This window comes from Asterias amurensis, chromosome 5 (genome assembly GCF_032118995.1).
Source record: "Asterias amurensis chromosome 5, ASM3211899v1".
Lineage (NCBI taxonomy): Eukaryota > Metazoa > Echinodermata > Asteroidea > Forcipulatida > Asteriidae > Asterias > Asterias amurensis.
This window is the reverse complement of record NC_092652.1, coordinates 5379087-5397328: the sequence shown is the minus strand read 5'-3', so window position 1 is coordinate 5397328 and position 18242 is coordinate 5379087. Positions and strand designations below refer to the sequence as shown.

General features: G+C 38.8%; 2 protein-coding genes across 3 annotated transcripts in view; both read left to right on the top strand.

Moving 5' to 3' along the window:
• LOC139937185 (DNA topoisomerase 2-binding protein 1-like) overlaps positions 1-4151 on the top strand; it is a 32378-nt gene extending 28227 nt beyond the window's left edge. For both annotated transcript variants that reach the window (XM_071932246.1, XM_071932245.1), the window contains exons 30-32: positions 90-293; positions 1303-1436; positions 1987-4151. In XM_071932246.1, the coding sequence (XP_071788347.1) occupies positions 90-293; positions 1303-1436; positions 1987-2089 (441 nt within the window). In that variant the 3' untranslated portion in view covers positions 2090-4151. The remainder of the gene's footprint in view (positions 1-89; positions 294-1302; positions 1437-1986) is intronic.
• Positions 4152-5650: 1499 nt separating this feature from the next.
• Positions 5651-16496, top strand: LOC139937210 (uncharacterized). The gene is made up of 10 exons (XM_071932291.1): positions 5651-5754; positions 6163-6259; positions 7976-8070; positions 8821-8904; positions 9702-9816; positions 10647-10862; positions 11937-12114; positions 13327-13441; positions 13732-13811; positions 14487-16496. Exons 2-10 carry the CDS (start codon positions 6230-6232, stop codon positions 14546-14548), a joined length of 975 nt encoding a protein of 324 aa, XP_071788392.1. The 5' UTR covers positions 5651-5754; positions 6163-6229; the 3' UTR covers positions 14549-16496.
• Positions 16497-18242: the final 1746 nt, after the last annotated feature.

Genomic DNA, 18242 nt, shown 5'->3' with positions numbered 1-18242 from the left:
CAGTTACTCGGAACTTTAGGAATGATACTTATACACAACTAGGTTATAGACTAGACAGTAATCCCCGAGTCTTTGTCCCTCTACCACAGGCTGGGTATGACCCAGAGCTGTATGGAGCTTTCAGCGGATGGCGCGTCATTCTCTACATCGATCGGCAGAAGGAGGCGGGCTTCAAAAGAATACTCCAGGCTGGAGGGGCGAAGATTGCGAGCATGCGACCCCCATTTGGGTGCCTGGACCATGTCACCTATGCCTTTATGGACCTGCAGAAGACTAAGACACCAGAAGGGGCGGTGAGTTATAGCGACTGATATCCACAACAACAAAAACATTTTGGATTTCTCACAGAAATTTACTTACTGTTAAGCAGCTTTATGAAATTGACCCTACTGGATTCACCTGTTTGACTAAGGGGCCGTACAAATAATAATAATAATAATAATACAAGGTATTTATAAAGCGCTCTAACTAACAGGGGAAAGTACCACAGCGCTGTACACACAAAATAAACAAAGAGCAAAGAATAAATAAAAGCAAGCAAATCAGTTGAACAGGTGGGTTTTGAGAGATTTCTTGAAGGCTGCTAGTGAGCTAGAGTGGCGGATGCTGTGAGGTAAATCATTCCAGAGTTTGGGGGCAGCAGCGTGGAAGCTTTTTTCACCAGTAGTGGTGCGTGTTTTGGGGATGGCAAGTAGTCTGGTGTCAAACCACACACTTTTTTCATAACCCTTCCTCCCCCCTTAAAGTGTCCAAAGACATTTCTAACTTTTGTTCACTACTCTACATGGAGACACTTCAATGTAAATCGCATACAAACCCTGTTGATTACGAGCACACAAATAAGAACAAGGCACAGCTTAAGTACGATTTGAACCTTTACATGGTGGAAATAACTGTATGGAAAGGTTTGCGGTAAAACCATGTAATGACTATCTCTAATGAGTTGGGGTGGTTCTGAAAAGAACCGTTGGTTTCAACTCGACGTATCGGTCAGTATGCTCTGATCGTATTTTGGAGAAGACACAGCTTTAATATCTGACTTTCAAAGGTTTAAACAAAAAAATTAAAAATTGTCGTATCTAACAGTGCAAAAAAGCAATAAAAGATGTCAGTTTTTATAGTAGAAATTTTTCAGAAAAACGAAAACAAAAGGGTCAGACTGCCATAACTCCCAGCGTACGCTTGTGAAAATGTTTATAATTGCGAGCGGCCCCTTAGATGAGACTTTCAAACATTTTCAGGAGTTTTATTTAACATGCAATCAAATCCATTTAATAATTTTTTTTTTTTTTTTTTTGGCAGATTGATCTGGAAGCTATGGCCTCTGCTGGTATACTCTGTCTAAAACCAGAGTTCATCGCAGACTTCCTTATGCAAGATGAAGCACCGCCACATTCCAACTACTTCATCAGTGAGGTCAAACCAATCATGGAGAGGTCAGTTATTTCTACCATCACTTGAGAACCATCATTCCCTTAAGGCTTAGTAATAATAATAATAACCAGTTTTTATATAGCGCTTTTTATACCAGGAGGGCATCTCAAAGCGCTTCCAACATTATTACCCCTGGTCACTGGGCCTTAATTCACTCCTTAAACCATCTCAGCTCCTTGGTGGGGAGTATGCAGCCTGTGCAACATTAATGTGCACTACTCGGCTAAATCAATCACAAGAACCATCTCTGCCCTCGCCTACATGTAATGCTTAATGTTTTTATTGCTCAATCGTGAATGTCAAACAAATGCATGCAACTATAGTGTTAGCCAAAGGGTGTCTGGGTGTCTTATACACACCCCGTTTTATTTGTCAATTTCATGTAATTTATTGTAAGTGAAAATTTTGGACACCTAGTTTTTTAATTTCCAGTAAATTTGGACACCCTTCTACCAAAGCCTTACTAAAAACTTTTTCGCATCCTTTTGTCTAACTAATTTGACATAAGTCTGATGCGTTTATTTGTTTTATTTCGAATCTTACTCTCTACAGACTTTATGAGAACCATCATTCCCGAAGCGGACGCACTCCGTCCAAGAGGAAACAGCTTGACTCTGCCTCAACGCCCAGGAGCAAGAAGGGTCGGGTACGATGATGAAGGAGTCTCGTCACTGCTTGAAACGACTTAAAGAGTGTTGAATAAATTGCGATTTGGTATCAGGCATGCAACTCTTACGCCGATCCACGTTTTTTCCCAATTTCATAAAATAGAAATCCATCATTACAAAAATTCAGCCCAACAAAAATCCGCGTGGGATGCTCTGCGGAAGTTTAAAAGCACCCAAGGGTGTACACGCCTGCAATCGTGTAACTCCTATTGTCCCTCTTTTGTTTATAATACACCAACTTTTTTGCAACAGCACCCATTGGTTTTGTGCATGTTTTCCAACCATGGACATCTCCTTAACAATGCACTCTATTGTCTTCTTTTGTTTAAATAGGTCCCTGGTTTGAATTGCTTGTTGTATAAAGAGATGCGGCAGGAAAAAAAATGAAGTAGTTCTGGACTGCTCATTTTCAAAATGCACTTTTGTATCTTTTAACAGGAAAGGGATGTGAGAAGGAAGGGCTGGAGGTTGAGGGTTGCATGGGACAGTGTTTATATGTTCTTTGGGAGTAACAATTGGAACCAGATGCTATAAGGGCTCAATATGTCGCTAGCTTCAGACTGGTACATGTGGTCAATAGGAAAATTTGAATTTTCTGCATTTGTTTTTCCTGCTGAAGAGTTGAATTCCTGTGCTGTTCAAGTGCCAGTTGTTAAGTAAATTATTTATTGTGCATAGATCCCTTGTATTTCATAACAGTACTTTCTATTTCGATATCATTAGGAAAAGTATTACAGTAAATTGTTATTTATACTGAAAAAAAGATTAGCTTTTACCAACTACATGTACTTGTCCAAGCAAAATGACCCGTGGTATAAATGCAAAAAAATGTTTAAAGGGAAGGTACACATTTGGTAATTACTAAAAACAAATATTAACTTAAAACCTAACTTGGTAATGAGCATTGGAGAGCTGTTGATAGTATACAACATTGTGGGAAACGACTCCCTCTGAAGTACTCACTAAAATATATTCCTATCTGAAAGCACACAAATGGGTGTTTTTTCTTTCATCATTTTCTCGCAACTTCAATGACCAATTGAGCCCAAATTTTCACAGGCTTGTTGTTTTATGCTTGTGATGGGATACACCAAGTGAGAACACTGGTCTTTGACAATTACCAAGCGTGTACAGTGCCTTGAATGACCTGAAATGTTTACCCTAGCCAAGTTTTTCTATGTTTTGGAGTTTTTTTAGCCTTTGAAAAGACTCTACTAGGGTCAAAGGTCAGTAATTATAATTATAAAAGTTAGAAATGGTTCTCTTTTCTGAAGTAGGACCAATCTCATTTTCCTCCCAAAGTTGACAGTTTGTTGATTTTCTTCTTGAAACAAGTCAAGTTGATAGCGTTCACAGTTTAGTTTTAGGATTTTTATTGGAAACTGAGTGGCTGCAATTTTAATTTAAATAGACTTCTGCTATTGACTGATCAGACAATTTGGATTCAAACTGTGATTAATCCTTTCCAAATGCAATTGTGATTCCCTTTAGCAGTTTGAAATATTTTGTTACTCGTATTTTGGAGCATGGCTGAGCAGTCAAGCACACACTGGACTCAAGCTCTTCAACCACATAAACTAAATGGGGCAGTGTACTTATGAATGACAGATAAATTATAGATAAAAGAGAAAACAATATTAAATAAATTTTAGAAAGAACAATGCCCAACTTCTTAGAGCTGCCTAAGCACCAAAAAAAGCTAAGCACAACAAAATTTTGCTTATAAGAATAAAGTTACCAGCCAAACTTACATGTCATGTGTACTATTTGTGACTGGTATCCTGTTCATTTCTGCTTAGCAGAAAATTGTGTAAGCAATATTTTCTGCTTAATCAGCTCTATGAAATTAGGCCCAGAATCTGGGATCTCTTTATCCCCAAGCTCAAAATAATGATAGAATCTCAGAATTGTCGTTACATCTACTGAGTACAGTTTGTATATATTGTATTTACTTGGTGTACATTTACTACGTGTGCAGAGAAACCTCAGTTTTGTCATTTCGAATGGCAATGCTCTTATTTAAGTTACTGTTGACGTAAATAAAATGAATTAACCAATTCTTTCATAGTAGTTGTGTGTTTTGTGTTTATTCTCTTGCCTCCCCCAGACATTTGAAAAGACCCACCGATAATGCCAAAGCCCTTAAAAAGCACATGACCAAAAAATTAGATGACATTTTAAAACATTGCCCCATCCTCTGGATTCCTGGAATTTAAAGGAACACGTTGCCTTGGATCGGTCGAGTTGGTCTTTGAATTGGATTGGTCTTTTTTATAAAATGCATATGGGTAGAAAGATGTTGTAAAAGTAGAATACAATGATCCACACAAACATGCCTCGAAATTGCGTGGTTTTCCTTGTACCTCGTCGACTAACACGTCGGCCATTATGGGGGTCAAAATTTTGACTCCCATAAATGGCCGACCATGTTAGTTCGCACAGTAGAAGGAAAACCACGCAATTTCGAGGCAAACTTGTGTGGATCATTGTATTCTACTTTTAAAACATCTTTCCAACCATATGCATTTTATAAAAAACGGTTACAAACGCTTTTGTTTTGACCAACTCGTCCGATCCAAGGCAACGTGTTCCTTTAATATTTGAACATGGTTTAGGCTAGACCCAGTGACTGGGGCGCTGTACTCCTTTTAAACAATTTTTGACTTCATCTGTCGTATCTGTCGTATCTGCTAGTACGACAGATGAAGTCAAAAATTGTTTAAAAGGAGTACAGCGCCCCAGTCACTGGGTCTAGTTTTAGGCCATTTTCATGTTGCTAAGGGCCCCTTCCAGTGGAAATCTTAAAGTCAATTAGAAACTGTTGAAGGGCACCAAGGCCAAGACATGGGGCAATAGTGTTCATGGCCAAGCTGCTTTTTTAGGGCCCTCGGGAAAATATTTAGCATACAATGTTCCCGAATGAAGGCAGGTTGTTTGCCATTCAGTTATTTTTATTTTTTCAGTTGGTCTATTTCTACCGTGGCTGAAGTAAGACACGCCCTAAATATAAACATTTATATCCATTTTACTTTTCGTAATATCGTCATTGATTTATTAAGTGACATTTTAACACCTGTAAGCAAACCCTCATCCGCCCAATGCCTCACCATCATTGAAAATTGATTAATGGTAAAATTTTTCATTTGACACAAACGTTTGAGTGAAATACTGTTTTAGCCGGTTTATCTTTAAAGTATGGTTACTATACTTCTCAATCTCAACACAAAGGGTTGTTGAGCGCAATCTTTGAAGATCGCCTTATTAAATTTTCTGCAGTTTTCATGCGCGCAATTTTTGAACTGAAGCTTGTCTACAGACACGTCAATAAAAAATTGCGAGCGAGGCTGCTGTGATACGAACTACACAGTAGAACCGGACCACGCTACCCGGCCCCCTGCGCAAACCTAAAAATCAGGAGGGGAAGTTTGTGCCTTGAAAAACAAAATGACAGCTTGCGCGAATGCGGAAAAAGGCCGCGTTAATTGCGCGCTAGCAACATTGAGCTCCGATCCCAGTTGTGATTGATTGATTGATTGTTTGCGCGGGGATCAAGTTGCGGGAACAAACAGAAACGTGTGGTGGCGCAAATTTGAACGTCTTCTATGTTATTCGTTGGTGTTGACAGATGTTATCAAAAGCGTGCGCATGTATGGTGAGTAATATTTATGCCAATAAATGGACAGAAAAAGGTACTAAACGATTGCATTGGAATTCGAAAGGTACGCCTACTTGGAGAGTCTTAAACCAAGACTAGGCTGTCTGTAGTGTATGCTTCGTTTTTGAAAGGGGGCACCAAGGCATTTTCTTCTTGGTAACCAGAAAAGGGCATCCTTAGTATGACATTAAATTGCAAATTTGTACTGGATCATTTCAAGGGCACAAAGGCAATGACCAGGGGGCATGGAGGCAATCGCCTTCGTTGCCTCCGTGAAGTATCAGGCCTGCATCGGATTAGATACAAACGGCATATAAATTAATACCATGATAACTGAGTAAGGTTCAACCACAATTGACTATCGTCATCGTGTCCCCAATAATTTATAATCTTCCTTTTTTCAAGGCTAAATAATTTGTTCGACTGATCACAGGATTTCAAGTAGTACAGTACAGACTACAGTACAGTAGAGATGGCTCACAGCAGTCACAACAATGTCGAGGTAACTAAAGTTCTTTACACAATTGATTAACTGCTATTTATTAATATTAGTATAAAAGTGTCTATAATTATAGTTTTTATGTAACTACAGTTGTTTGACCAGTTTGGGATCACTTTTTGAATTCACATTGTTTTTTGTTGCAATCTCTTTGATATCTTAAACAAAAAAGTTTATCAGTTTACCTAAACATGTCATAAAACTCACCAAGTATTCACTGACGAAAAAATATTAGTTCTTTTGAAGAGGCTTTGAGAAAAGTATCGTCACCTGTTTGACCAGTTCAGGATCAGTTGAATCTATTCTGAATCAGTAGAGTGCCCTTTATTGCAAACCCATACTCCCATTCATAAAACTGTCTCTCAAGGACACGAAACTTCAGAGGTGTGTTGGCATGGACTTGGACTTCCTTTCTTTAGTGAATGTCATGCAAGTGTCTTCAATAGCAGCGCAAAAACCCAGCCACAAAACCCCAAAACAACAGCAAAGGCAAATGAAAAAGTGAAGTGAACCTAAAAAGCAATATTGACCCCTCCAAGTTTAATTTTCTCACAAAATAAAAAATCTACAAGAATTTGTTGAAGTAATGTTTCTCAAAATCAACTAAATAAACTTTCTACTGCAGTAGTATGATTTTACCATACTTACTGACTTCGTAAGTTAGTGCGGCACAATTTGACGCAATGAGATGTTGAGTGATCCCGAACTGGTCAAGGGTAAGCTGCCCGCCCAAAGAAGATTTTGGGATCTTCGTCACCTCAAAAAAAACAAGATGACTGCACAGTATTTACAGGAATGTCTTTTTACACATTCTTATCACTTTACATAAATATTTTTTGCCCCGGCACTCCAATTCTACAGGTAAGAAGTTTTAACAGTGTTTTTCAACCAACATTTTTAAACAAAAAAATGATAAATTTCGCAGACAACCTTCAGGAAAACAGCCATAATTTATTTGCTGATGATATTTGGCACCTTATTTTTGGGTTTGTTGGTTTAATGGGTGTTAATCTTCACATTTATCAACAGAAATTGGTAATAATGAGAAGTGATATAATTATTTGGTTATTGCAAAGTTGAAGTGATCCCGAACTGGTCAATGATCCCGAACTGGTCAAATGACTGTACTAAGAACGTGAGATTGATTTACTTGGACAGAGCAGAGTGACGCCCGTTCATACTTCTTGCAAATGCAAAATTTGGTGACGCAATAATCGGTATGCGCTGTTTTTTCTTCTTGTGATGCAAGAAACTTCACTTCGCACGAAGCATTCGCAGGAAGTATGAACCGGGCTTAACGACAGTTTCACAGACCTCATCGCAAATCCGCTTGGCTGATTTTGCTGAAGAGCCAAACATGCCAAAAGGCATTGTGGGATGCAAAAAGGAGCTGTGATAAGCCCCCTTTGCTTCCCACAGTTCCTTTTGCCAATATTAGTCAGTCAGGCAAGGTCTCGCTGTGTTTATTAGTTTAGGCTTCAGGCTGAAATGGCTGAAGTTCAGCCAGCCAGATTGTCCTAAACTGTTAACCTCGAACAAAGAGAAGGGCTTTATTTTACAAGTGTTAAATATTTATCCAAATGTTTATACTTTGAGCAAACAAAAACCCATTGTGCTTTCCACACCTGTGTTTTGTGAAAAAAAAAAAAAAAAAAAAGTCCATTGTTTCATGGTAAAGTATCGGTCCATTGTCATAAACTTTATCATTTTTCTTTCCAGAGGGAGCTAGCCATAGTGCTCCAGCAGCTGCATGAAATCACGGAATCGGTGTCCAGCGATCTTCGCGTCTTGAGATCCAATCCATTGCTTGCCAGGTAAGGATGCATTCAAGATTTCACTGAGTGTTTCATTTAGTTAGTAATCTTGCTGACCAGTTTTTACTTGTATTAGAGTGCACTTGATTGAGGTTGCGGTTCAGGGTTTCACGCTTGCGCCCAGCCACAGTGCGGTAATCTTATGAAGCAGCACTTGTAAGGAAGAAGAAGGAGCAACAAATCGACCGTCTCGACATTTCAACAACAAACCCCACATACCTCACATTTTAAGTTCAGGGGCCAATTTCATAGAGCTGCTTAAGCAAAAAGCACGAAAATAGCTTACTTATTTTACACATGTTACTGGCAAAAATTTCATGCCACATACATTGCTTGTGACTGGTAGTTAGCTATTGTTTACTTAGCATAACATTTGGAGTCTTAGCTGGTAATCTGATTTTACGAAGCAAGGATTTTTTTGCTTAAGCAAAATTTTGTGCTTAAGCAGCTCTATGAAATTGGACCCAGTTCAGTAATATTTTTTCCCGGAAATTTTACAATTTATTTAAGCATCATGCAGTCACCTTAAAAAAGTTAGGGGCAATACCGATAAATAAAGTAAAAAATAAAACGGAATATGAGGTAGAAATTTACATGCATGTGGAAAGAGCATTGCCTGTTTAGTAAAGACCCCAAGGAAAGTATGACAAAATAAAACATTTGTGACTAGGACATGACACACACTTGAGTAAAAGAAAATGATAAGTTCAATCGGTTGAATAACAGGTCTGATGATATTTTTCTTAACAGTTCCTCGAAGAGTCGACAGCATGTTGATCAGATTGCTAGCAAGACAGAAGAAGTCATCCAGATATTAAACCAGCTCAGTGTAAGGTAAAGATATAATTCATTTTATTGAGTATCGGAATATGTATCTCAATTATAGTCTGCAAAGTATCCTCATGGAAGTATCACACCAAATCTTTGTAGACAAAAGAAAATGAAGAATTTTTTTTTTTTTTTTTTTTTTTTTTTTTTTCGAAATTGTTTTGACCCACCCACCCACCCACCCCAAATGTTGATTTTTTAAAATTGATTTACTTCACAATATAATCTATACACTAAAGAACAAAGTAATACCTCAAAAGGATGCAGATGTTTTAGGTCAAAGGTCTCCAACATCAGTAGTTTTCAACTTCAGCAATGAAATTGGCAAGCACATACAAGTTCCCGCCTCTATTTCCCGCCTTCGTGCATCACCAATCCACCTCCACAGTACTTAAGCAGCATGCAGCATTCTCCAGAGTCCAGCTTTCTCCAGAAGACGATCAGAGCATACTGATCGAAACGTCGAGTTGAAACCAATGGTTCTTTTCAGAACCACCTCAACTCATTAGAGATAGTCATTACATGGTGTTACCGCAAACCTTTCTATAAAGTACACACAACTTTGTACAACAGTTTTTAGTTTGATATTATGAGCTTCTGCTCTCTCATCAAATGTTGCAATTCTGGCGAGATTAAGCAGATACTATCACCCATGCAGGGATGAGATTCTTCCGCCTTCTGGTGGAATTACGTCTTTCCGACTTTGAAAATTAGGGGACAAGATCATCCAAAAATAGACCAACTCGCCCGATCCAGGGCAAAGTGACCCTTTATAAGCCAAATTTTGTCATCTTTTCTTATAGAGGTATTTCAAGACATAAGGAGACCAAAGTCTCAAGACGAAGGGGAGACGTCCCAGTCCCGAAACCAGACATCTTACAGAGGGTCTCAATGCAGCAATATCAAGATATGGAGCAAGTACGTGGGAAGTAGAGGGTTAAAAAGTTGCAGGTTCCAGTGCGTCATAAAGAGTTATTTGCCCTGGAGAAGACATCTTTAATAGTGCATTCATTGCTCAAACTTGGATTCAAATGGCAGAAACTTGTCATAGTTTGTTTTATATGTCAGACTTTTGGGCGCATGTTAGCTGTCTTTTGATTGGTCGACATTAAAAGGGTGTATGTAACTTTTGTAGGACAAAAATCACAATGTCACAGATTTACACTAAACTGACACAGCTTGACGATAATGATAGTAAAAAGCTTCCCTGAAAATACGTGCTGAGGTGCTGTAGTTTTGGGGAAATGAGTAAAACAATGTCATGAAAATAATTTTCGTCTCATGAGACAAAAATTATTTTAATCATTTACAAACGTATTTTCATGACATTGTTTTACTCATTTCTCAAAAACTACAGCACCTCAGCAAGTAATATTTGAAGAGAAGCTTTCCACTATCATTATCTTCAAACCCTGTAAGTTTAATGTAAATCTATGGACATTTTGAAAAGGTACCCAAATCCTTTAAACGGGCGGAGCTTATCATATATCGATTAAACAAGGCTTCCCTTTTAGATTAATATTCGGTTTTGTTTGTTGCAGGCGTGTTATTCTGCCTACTTTAGTCTGTTTTCTGATCATTTTTGCCCTTGGGAAAAATCTTAACAAAATTGTGATTCAATAGCCTGAAATGTCTATTAGAGCATACACCATGTGTTGGTCACCCTTTCTGTACTTGATAAAGATATTCCTACTTTTTTTTCCCAAAGACCAATTATTTTCATGCTCGATTCGAAATCCTCTGTTCAGTTTGCCACTCAGGTGCTCAATGTAGTGGAGGTCGGTACCAGCCTTAACTTGCCCGTTAAGAATTCCTCGCATCGTCATAGTAATGATAAACAATACAGTCATCATGGTCACAGGCACCGAGATGCCAAGCACAGCACGTGGTGTCAACGATCGTATCGCCACGTTATACCAACACTAGAGGGCTGGATTCATTTATTGGCGGAAAATCAGAAACAGGTAATTTTGTAGTTAAAGATGCTATGTGATACACGAAGTATGGGCCTTTGGACAATACTGTTTACCGAAAGTGTCCAATGGCTTTAAGCAAAATTATTGTTTTAGGCTTACAGGCTTTAGGAAATTTAGCCCTGGTCCCAATGTCATCACTCTGCTTACCGCTGAATTCTGCGCTTATGATCACCATTCTACGCTTACAGGGCAAGCGCTGAGTTTATGCACTAGCTATGTGCGAAGGCCTGGTAACAAGAACTACACATACGCACAATACAATATTCCTTGTTAACCTGTAAAGAATGTTGATATAAGCGCGTAATTCCCTTTCAGATGTCCTAATTACTACAGTGCTGAGCTGCTCACAAGTTGAAGAGAAACAGTTTTAAACCCTATTGCTTGTAACTGTTTATAATTTGATGGAAAGAAAAAAAAGATTTTTATTATGTCTAGGTCATTAAAGGCAGTGGACACTATTGGTAATTACTCAAAATAATTATCAGCATAATACCTTTCTTGTTGACGAGTAATGGGGAGAGGTTGGTGGTATAAAACATTGTGAGAAACAGCACCCTCTGAAGTGCCATAGTTTCCGAGAAAGAAGTAATTTTCCACGAATTTGATATCGAAACCTCAGATTTAGAACTTGAGGTCTCGAAATCAACCATCTAAACGCACACAACTTCGTGTGACAAGGGTTATTTTTCTTTCATTATTATCTCACAACTTTGATGACCGATTGAGCTCAAATTTTCACAGGTTTGTTATTTGACAATATCCAATAGTGTCCAGTGCCTTTAAGTTCCATATCCAAAGGCGTAGGACGCATTGAACCCATCCTAAGTTAGGGCGGGTTACTATTCCTAACTCGAGATCGGATTAATCCTAGCGTTTCGTGAAATTGGCTGCTGATGTCCTAATTACTAGGGTGCTGAGCTCGCAAGCAGAAGAGAACCTGTTTCAAATCCTAACGCTTTTAGCTAGTTATAATCTTACAAACCCCCCCCCCCCCAAATTTTTTTAAATTTTATTTATTATAATGCCTCAGACATTAACACATCTTTTGACAACCAACTCTAGGAACTGCTGGCAGATGGTCCGCCGCCAAACACAGAACATAGCAAGATGGTTTCCCACTTCCAGAGGTTGTTTGATGTACCAACAGAGGGCGGTGTCTATACGCGGATGAACGAGCTGTACATGCGCGTCGGAGAGATGCAAAACATCATTCACTCGTTAAAGGACATCCTTGGCCTCGGTATGTACGAGAAAACATCTTGAAGATAAAAAGCACAGAGCTGTTGACATATATTTAGTCCGCAGGGCTTGAAATACCCAGATGTTGTGACATATGAAGATCAGTAAATTCAAGAAAAAAAGAAGTAGTCTGGGCCAGGGCCAGATTAAGTCTACCGTAGGCTCTAGGCACTAGTGTTCCGTAGGCCTGAGGGACTCCGTATTCCATAGGTACTAAGCACCAGTGTTCTGTAGATCCTAAGCATTAGTGTTGTGTAGGCCCCTTTCTCTATATTGTCACATCAGGCCCTACATGTAGGCGCCAGAGTTCAGTAGACATGAGGCACCAGTGTTATGTAGGAATATAGTGTTTTTTGTGCCCTAGTCAGTAGTCACCTGTGTTGACTGTTCTTTAGACACTAGGCACCAGTGTTCTGTGGGCCCCACTCTCCATCTCCTCGGGCCCTACATGTAGGCACCAATAATAATAATAATAATAGTGGCTTCTTATGTAGCGCTCGGGTCCGTCACGCAGTCATAATTATTACCCTGGTCACTGGGCCTTAAATCATTCCTTTAACCATCTCAGCTCCCTGGGGAGCATACAGCCTGTGCCGCCAAATAAGTAGCACACTAAGCTTATCAATCACAATAACCAACTCTGCCCTCACAGGTACCCATTTACCTCTGGGTGGAGAGAAGCAATTATAGTTAAGTGTCATGCTCAAGGACACAAGTGTCACGACCGGGATTCGAACCCACACTCTGCTGAACAGAAACAGCGGAGCTTGAGTTTGATGCTCTTAACCGCTCGGCCACGACATGCCTAGAGTACAGTAGGCATGAGGCACCAGTGTTCTAGAGGTTCCAGGCGCCAGTTTCATATCGGCCCAGGCACCAATTTCATATAGACTCTGAGCACCAGTGTTCTGAAGGCACTTGTTGGAGGTACTACTAGTATTCTGTAGACCCTAGGCACCAGTGTTCTGTGGGCCCAGTCTCCATATTGTTTCTCATGCCCTAGGCACCAGAGTTCGATCTAGGCACTTGGAGGCACTACCGCACTAGTATTCTGTTGACCCTAGGCATCAGGGTTCTGTAGGCCCCAGTCTCCCTATTGTTTCTCCGGCCCTAGGCACCAGGGTTCAAAAGGCATGAGTCACCAGTGTTTTAATGGCCCTACGCAATTGTTATTGCAATTTGTTTTAAATCGTCTCTTCTTTTTGTTTGCTAGATGAGGAAGCCTCCTCCGGATCTGTCGTGACGGCAACTAAACAGCTTTGTGAGTTGTACTCTGGTTCAACAGCTCACCTACTCGGCCAACTTCTACAACAGGAACGACTGGACAGGTAGATTAAAAAGTTACTCCTAGAAATTGTTGTAATTTATATAAGAAAACAGTCCCCCTCCCCCCCCAAAAAAAAAAAAAAAAAAAAAAAAGAATTGGGCTTTGGAGTCAGAATTCTCTGTTTGGCAGCTAAAGTAAATGACTGTATGAAATCAAAGGAAACTATATCAGTCATTAAACTATGTGCTTTACAAGGCACCGTAAGTGACAAATGTCGTGGTAACCGGTGCATGTCAAACCAAAAAGTTAACATTGCAATTTAACAATTTTTTACAAATTTATATTTAACAGGTTCATCTCTCGAATGCACCATTATCGCAAGTTTTTCCCCGTTTTTGACGACATGGTAAAGGACCTGATGGAGATTCTGGGTAAGCAATGGCATTCTGGGCTGAGAAAAACTTGAAGTTCCCTGTTTGATTCAAAGTGCAGAACTGTTAATTATCTTTGTTCATGAATGTGACGTAATTAAAGCCACATTCACGTCACACAAACTGTTGCCAACATTTACCACTTAAAAGCGCATAGGAGGCTCATCAAGCTACATTTTGTTTTGAGGCTTGTCCTTGAAAAGTTTAGTCTTTCGATTTATGCCCCCTTAAATAGAAGCTAAACAAGTGTTCCTTGTCTTCATATTAGAGGAACACGTTGCCTTGGATCGGATGAGTTGGTCTTTGAAATGCGTTTGAAACCGTTCATTACGAAATGCAAATGGTTAGATAGATAATTTAAAAGTAGAACATAATAATCCACACAAACATGCCTCAAAATTGCACAGTTTTCCTCTTATGATGTTGCGAAGAACCCCGGTCGGGCATTTTGTGGAGTCAAAATTTTGACTCCATAAGTATTTTGCGACGTAAAACGAATACCGTGCAGTTTCGAGTGACACTTGTGTGGATCATTATATTCTACTTTTAAAATATCTTTCTGACCATATGCATTTCATACTGAACTGTTTCAAACACTTTTCAAAGACCAACTCGTACGATCCAAGGCAACGTGTTCCTTTAAAAAGAAAATCAATTTACCGTTTGATTTTGCAGGAGTTGTCTCAATGGAAAGAATCGTTCCAGCGGTTCGAGCGCTGAAACTGCTGATTCCTTGACGTAAATCCGCTGGATCTTGAGGCTCATGCTGCTGTGTTTATATAATTGAGTGCAACATACCCCTTTGCAGATGACAGCGATTTAGCAAGGGTCCTTTGCCTTTTTTAAACATAGTTGCTACTTAAAACACAGTGCACCTCATGTGAAAGGAAAAACAATGTTTGTACTGGCCAAGACGGATAGCAAATTTGAGACAGTCCAAACAGTGGAGTCCTTTTACCTGAAGTGAAATTTTACTGGAGTTTCACAACCATGCTCAAATTAAACCAAGGGACCCCTGCTAAATTGACGCTTGTGAAAAGGGCTATAGATAGCTGGTGTTTGTTTGTTTGTTTGTTTATTAAGGCCACAAATTGCTTCATGATTTTTTTTTATCCGATTTGTGTAAATATCTCACATGTGTAAAAAATAAAGTGTATGCTAATGTTTGTGCAATTGCTGTTACTGCAATATTTTGTCTGTATTGAAAATAGCAATTTTCGTAAACAAAATTACTTGCAATTTGTTAGCCTTGCTCAAGGCAGTCGAATTATTCACTCCGAAAAAAGACCGCCGCTGTGTATACGGGTTGGTCATTCAGTGTGATCGCACACACCATGCACAGGGTATACGGCGGGTGGGTTTACAGCTGCGTCTTTCGGAGCGAACAATGCGACTGCCTTGAGCAAGGCTAGCAATTTGTGTATTGTTTGTTACATAAGATTTGGGAGTTGTACTCAACGACTTTGAGTACATCCAAACTGAAGGAGGTCTACAGCATTATTAACTACTGATAAATCTTGTTTTCTTAATTTTTAAATAATCTCTTTTGCTATTGTAAATAAGATTACACTTTACTTTTTTTTATTCATAAAGAGAAGAAATTACATTTTGTATCTCTCATACGTTGATTTTGGAAGACTGAGAACATTAATTTTACTACTTTTTTTTTAAATTTGACTTGTTACATATTAAAACCAAACTGACTTCCAATACGTCTCAGAACTAGAGAACTTAGTTACTTTTAGAACTTAGTTAATTACAAAAACTAAAGAATACCCATAACATCTTCAGGCATGATATTTTTCCTACTTAAGTCTGATTTGTTTTCCCTTGGAAAATCTGGAAAACTTTTATTAAAATAGCCTAAAAAGACTGTTTAAAGGCAGTGGACACTATTGGTATTTACTCAAAATAATTATTGGCATAAAACCTTACTTGGTAATGAGTAATGGGGAGAGGTTGATAGTATAAAACATTGTGAGAAACGGCTCCCTCTGAAGTGACATAGTTTCCGAGAAAGAAGTATTTTCCAACGAATTTGATTTCGAGACCTCAAGTTTAGAATTTGAGGTCTCGAAATCAACCATCTAAAAGCACACAACTTCATGTGACAAGGGTGTTTTTCTTTCATTATTATCTCGCAACTTCGATGACCAATTGAGCTCAAATTTTCACAGGTTTGTTATTTTATGAATATGTCGAGATACACCAAGTGAGAAGACTGGTCTTTGACAATTACCAATAGTGTCCACTGTCTTTAAGCCTACACAATGCATACATATGTAGGCCTACTCAGTAGTTGTCATACTTATTTCTGGGGACCAAATATCATGTCTTGTGGTAATCAGTTGTATGCAGGATAGAGTTTACGTGTGGCATGTCAGACATCGAGCCCGACTCAAACATGTGGCAACGCGACAACTTGTGTCTACTGAGTGAGTGAGTAAGTGTATCTTACAAACATTCAAAGATCTGGCTAAGTCTATTTACATTTTCGGAAATATTCTAGGCTCTATTAATGCATCCAATGTTCTTTGTGCTTTGATTACAAATTGCTACAAAATTAATATCTGACTTGCTCTTGCCTAATGCCATTAATATTAATGTGTTTAATACTAATAACACGTACGTCCATGCAATTGTTTGTAAATAACTGAAATACTCGAAATGAATTTGTTTTCTTAATAAAAGAGCAATAAAACTAACTGTCAAATTGTGTATTATTCAAACGTTGTCTCACATCCTTTCTCTGTATCCAATTTATTACTGGAGCCATTTTCCCCCTCCACTCTTATCCCAGTGGATCGCATACAGCCTTGGGGATTGCCTGAGATTTTTTTTAACCCATGGTTACCTCGGCTTCCACGTGGTTCTGGTCGAATGTTTCGAAAATACCCCAGGGCCTAATTTCATTAAGCTGCTTAGTTGTAGAAGCAATTAGCACAACTATGCTTATTTTACCAGCCAAAATACCAAGTCACATGTTACAATGTCTGACTGGTGTCCTCAGCTGTCCATCTGCTTTCTAGCAGACAATCGTTAAATGCAATATCTGCTGCTTCAGCAGCTCTGAAATTGGGCCTGGCTTAACCTGCGGCTTACCCCAACACAAGGGCCCAATTTCATAGAGCTACTTAAGCAAAAATATTTGCCTATAAGCAGAAATATCCTTGCTTAGTAAAATCAGAGTACCGGCCAAGACTCCACTCAATTGTTATGCTATGTAAACAACAGCTAAATACCAGTCACAAGCAATGTATATGGTATAAAATTTTGGCCAGTAACATGTGTAAAATGAGCGAGCCACTTTCGTGCTTATAAGCAAATTTTTTGCTTAAGCAGCTCTATGAAATTGGGCCCTATGCAGCGGTGGCAATTCCACATTTGGCCCACTGATGTAGATCAGGGTCAAGTGATCCAAGTGTGAAAGGGGTGGGCCGTTTCGCGGGGTTTCACTGGGAAATATAGTGTGAAAATGGCTTAAGGGCTCTGGAGCGGGGATTGGGCAGTTTTTAGGTCAATCCAATGTTGACTGTTGCAGACTCAATTCTATTTTTTCGGTATTACCTCTTTCCAATTGCTTTTGTCTTTGTTTAGTTGTCTTATGTGCCATCAAGCTCTTTCTGGTACGTGTCATGTTATGTTGTAAATTTTGTGTAGTCTTACTACAGTAAGATCTTGATTTGTAAAGGCATTTTATGACTTCATTGTTCTTTTGATGCAAGAACCTGTTCTGTTTTAAGTTGCAGTTTGGATGTGCAGTATTGGTACATTAGGTTGGAAACTGCCATAGAATTGTGCACTGTAGGCGCATGCAGCCTCCATGGATTCACAAGCTAGTGCATCATCCCTATACTAAAGCGGTGAAATGCTCTGTAGCTTATAATAATAATAATAATTTTGGGAACTGCTGAACCGAGTTGAATTATTGATAAGTCCAACATCATCATAATGTTCCCCTAAACTATAATAAGATTAATTAGACAAATAAAATATGATTAAATTCATGATAAGAAATATCAGTTACCCGAAGAGATTTCCAAAAACTCTTATTTATTTGTACTACAATATTATTGTTGAATAATATTCTCATTTTGGCGCGCTGCGAACACTTCCTTTCTTTGGATCTCCCGCCAAAATCAATAAACCCGGAAGTTTTTTGTTGCGCAAGCGCGCGTGATCCTATCAAAACGTAAATAAATGCATCCAGCTGTTTTGTTCACGTACAGTCGAGCTGCCACGCCATTGGTCAATCATGTGTCTAACCTGTACATAGATTCACGTAAAATTTTCATCATATTATACCATAAAATGAACAAATTTGATATTTTTTTCATGTAAAATACTGTTTGTGATGTCTTGTGATATTTATTTTAGGAATTATGCTTTATTATCTTTTCGTAAATAGCCACAAAAAGACCTCCAAGCCTA

What these genes read in the sequence shown, in the direction of transcription:
- LOC139937210 (XM_071932291.1), top strand. Translation starts at nt 6,230, where the DNA reads ATGGCTCACAGCAGTCACAACAATGTCGAG. An exon ending in GCAGTCACAACAATGTCGAG is followed by an intron (nt 6,260 to 7,975) that starts GTAACTAAAGTT and finishes TTTTCTTTCCAG; the next exon opens with AGGGAGCTAGCCATAGTGCT. An exon ending in AAAGGACATCCTTGGCCTCG is followed by an intron (nt 12,115 to 13,326) that starts GTATGTACGAGA and finishes TTTGTTTGCTAG; the next exon opens with ATGAGGAAGCCTCCTCCGGA.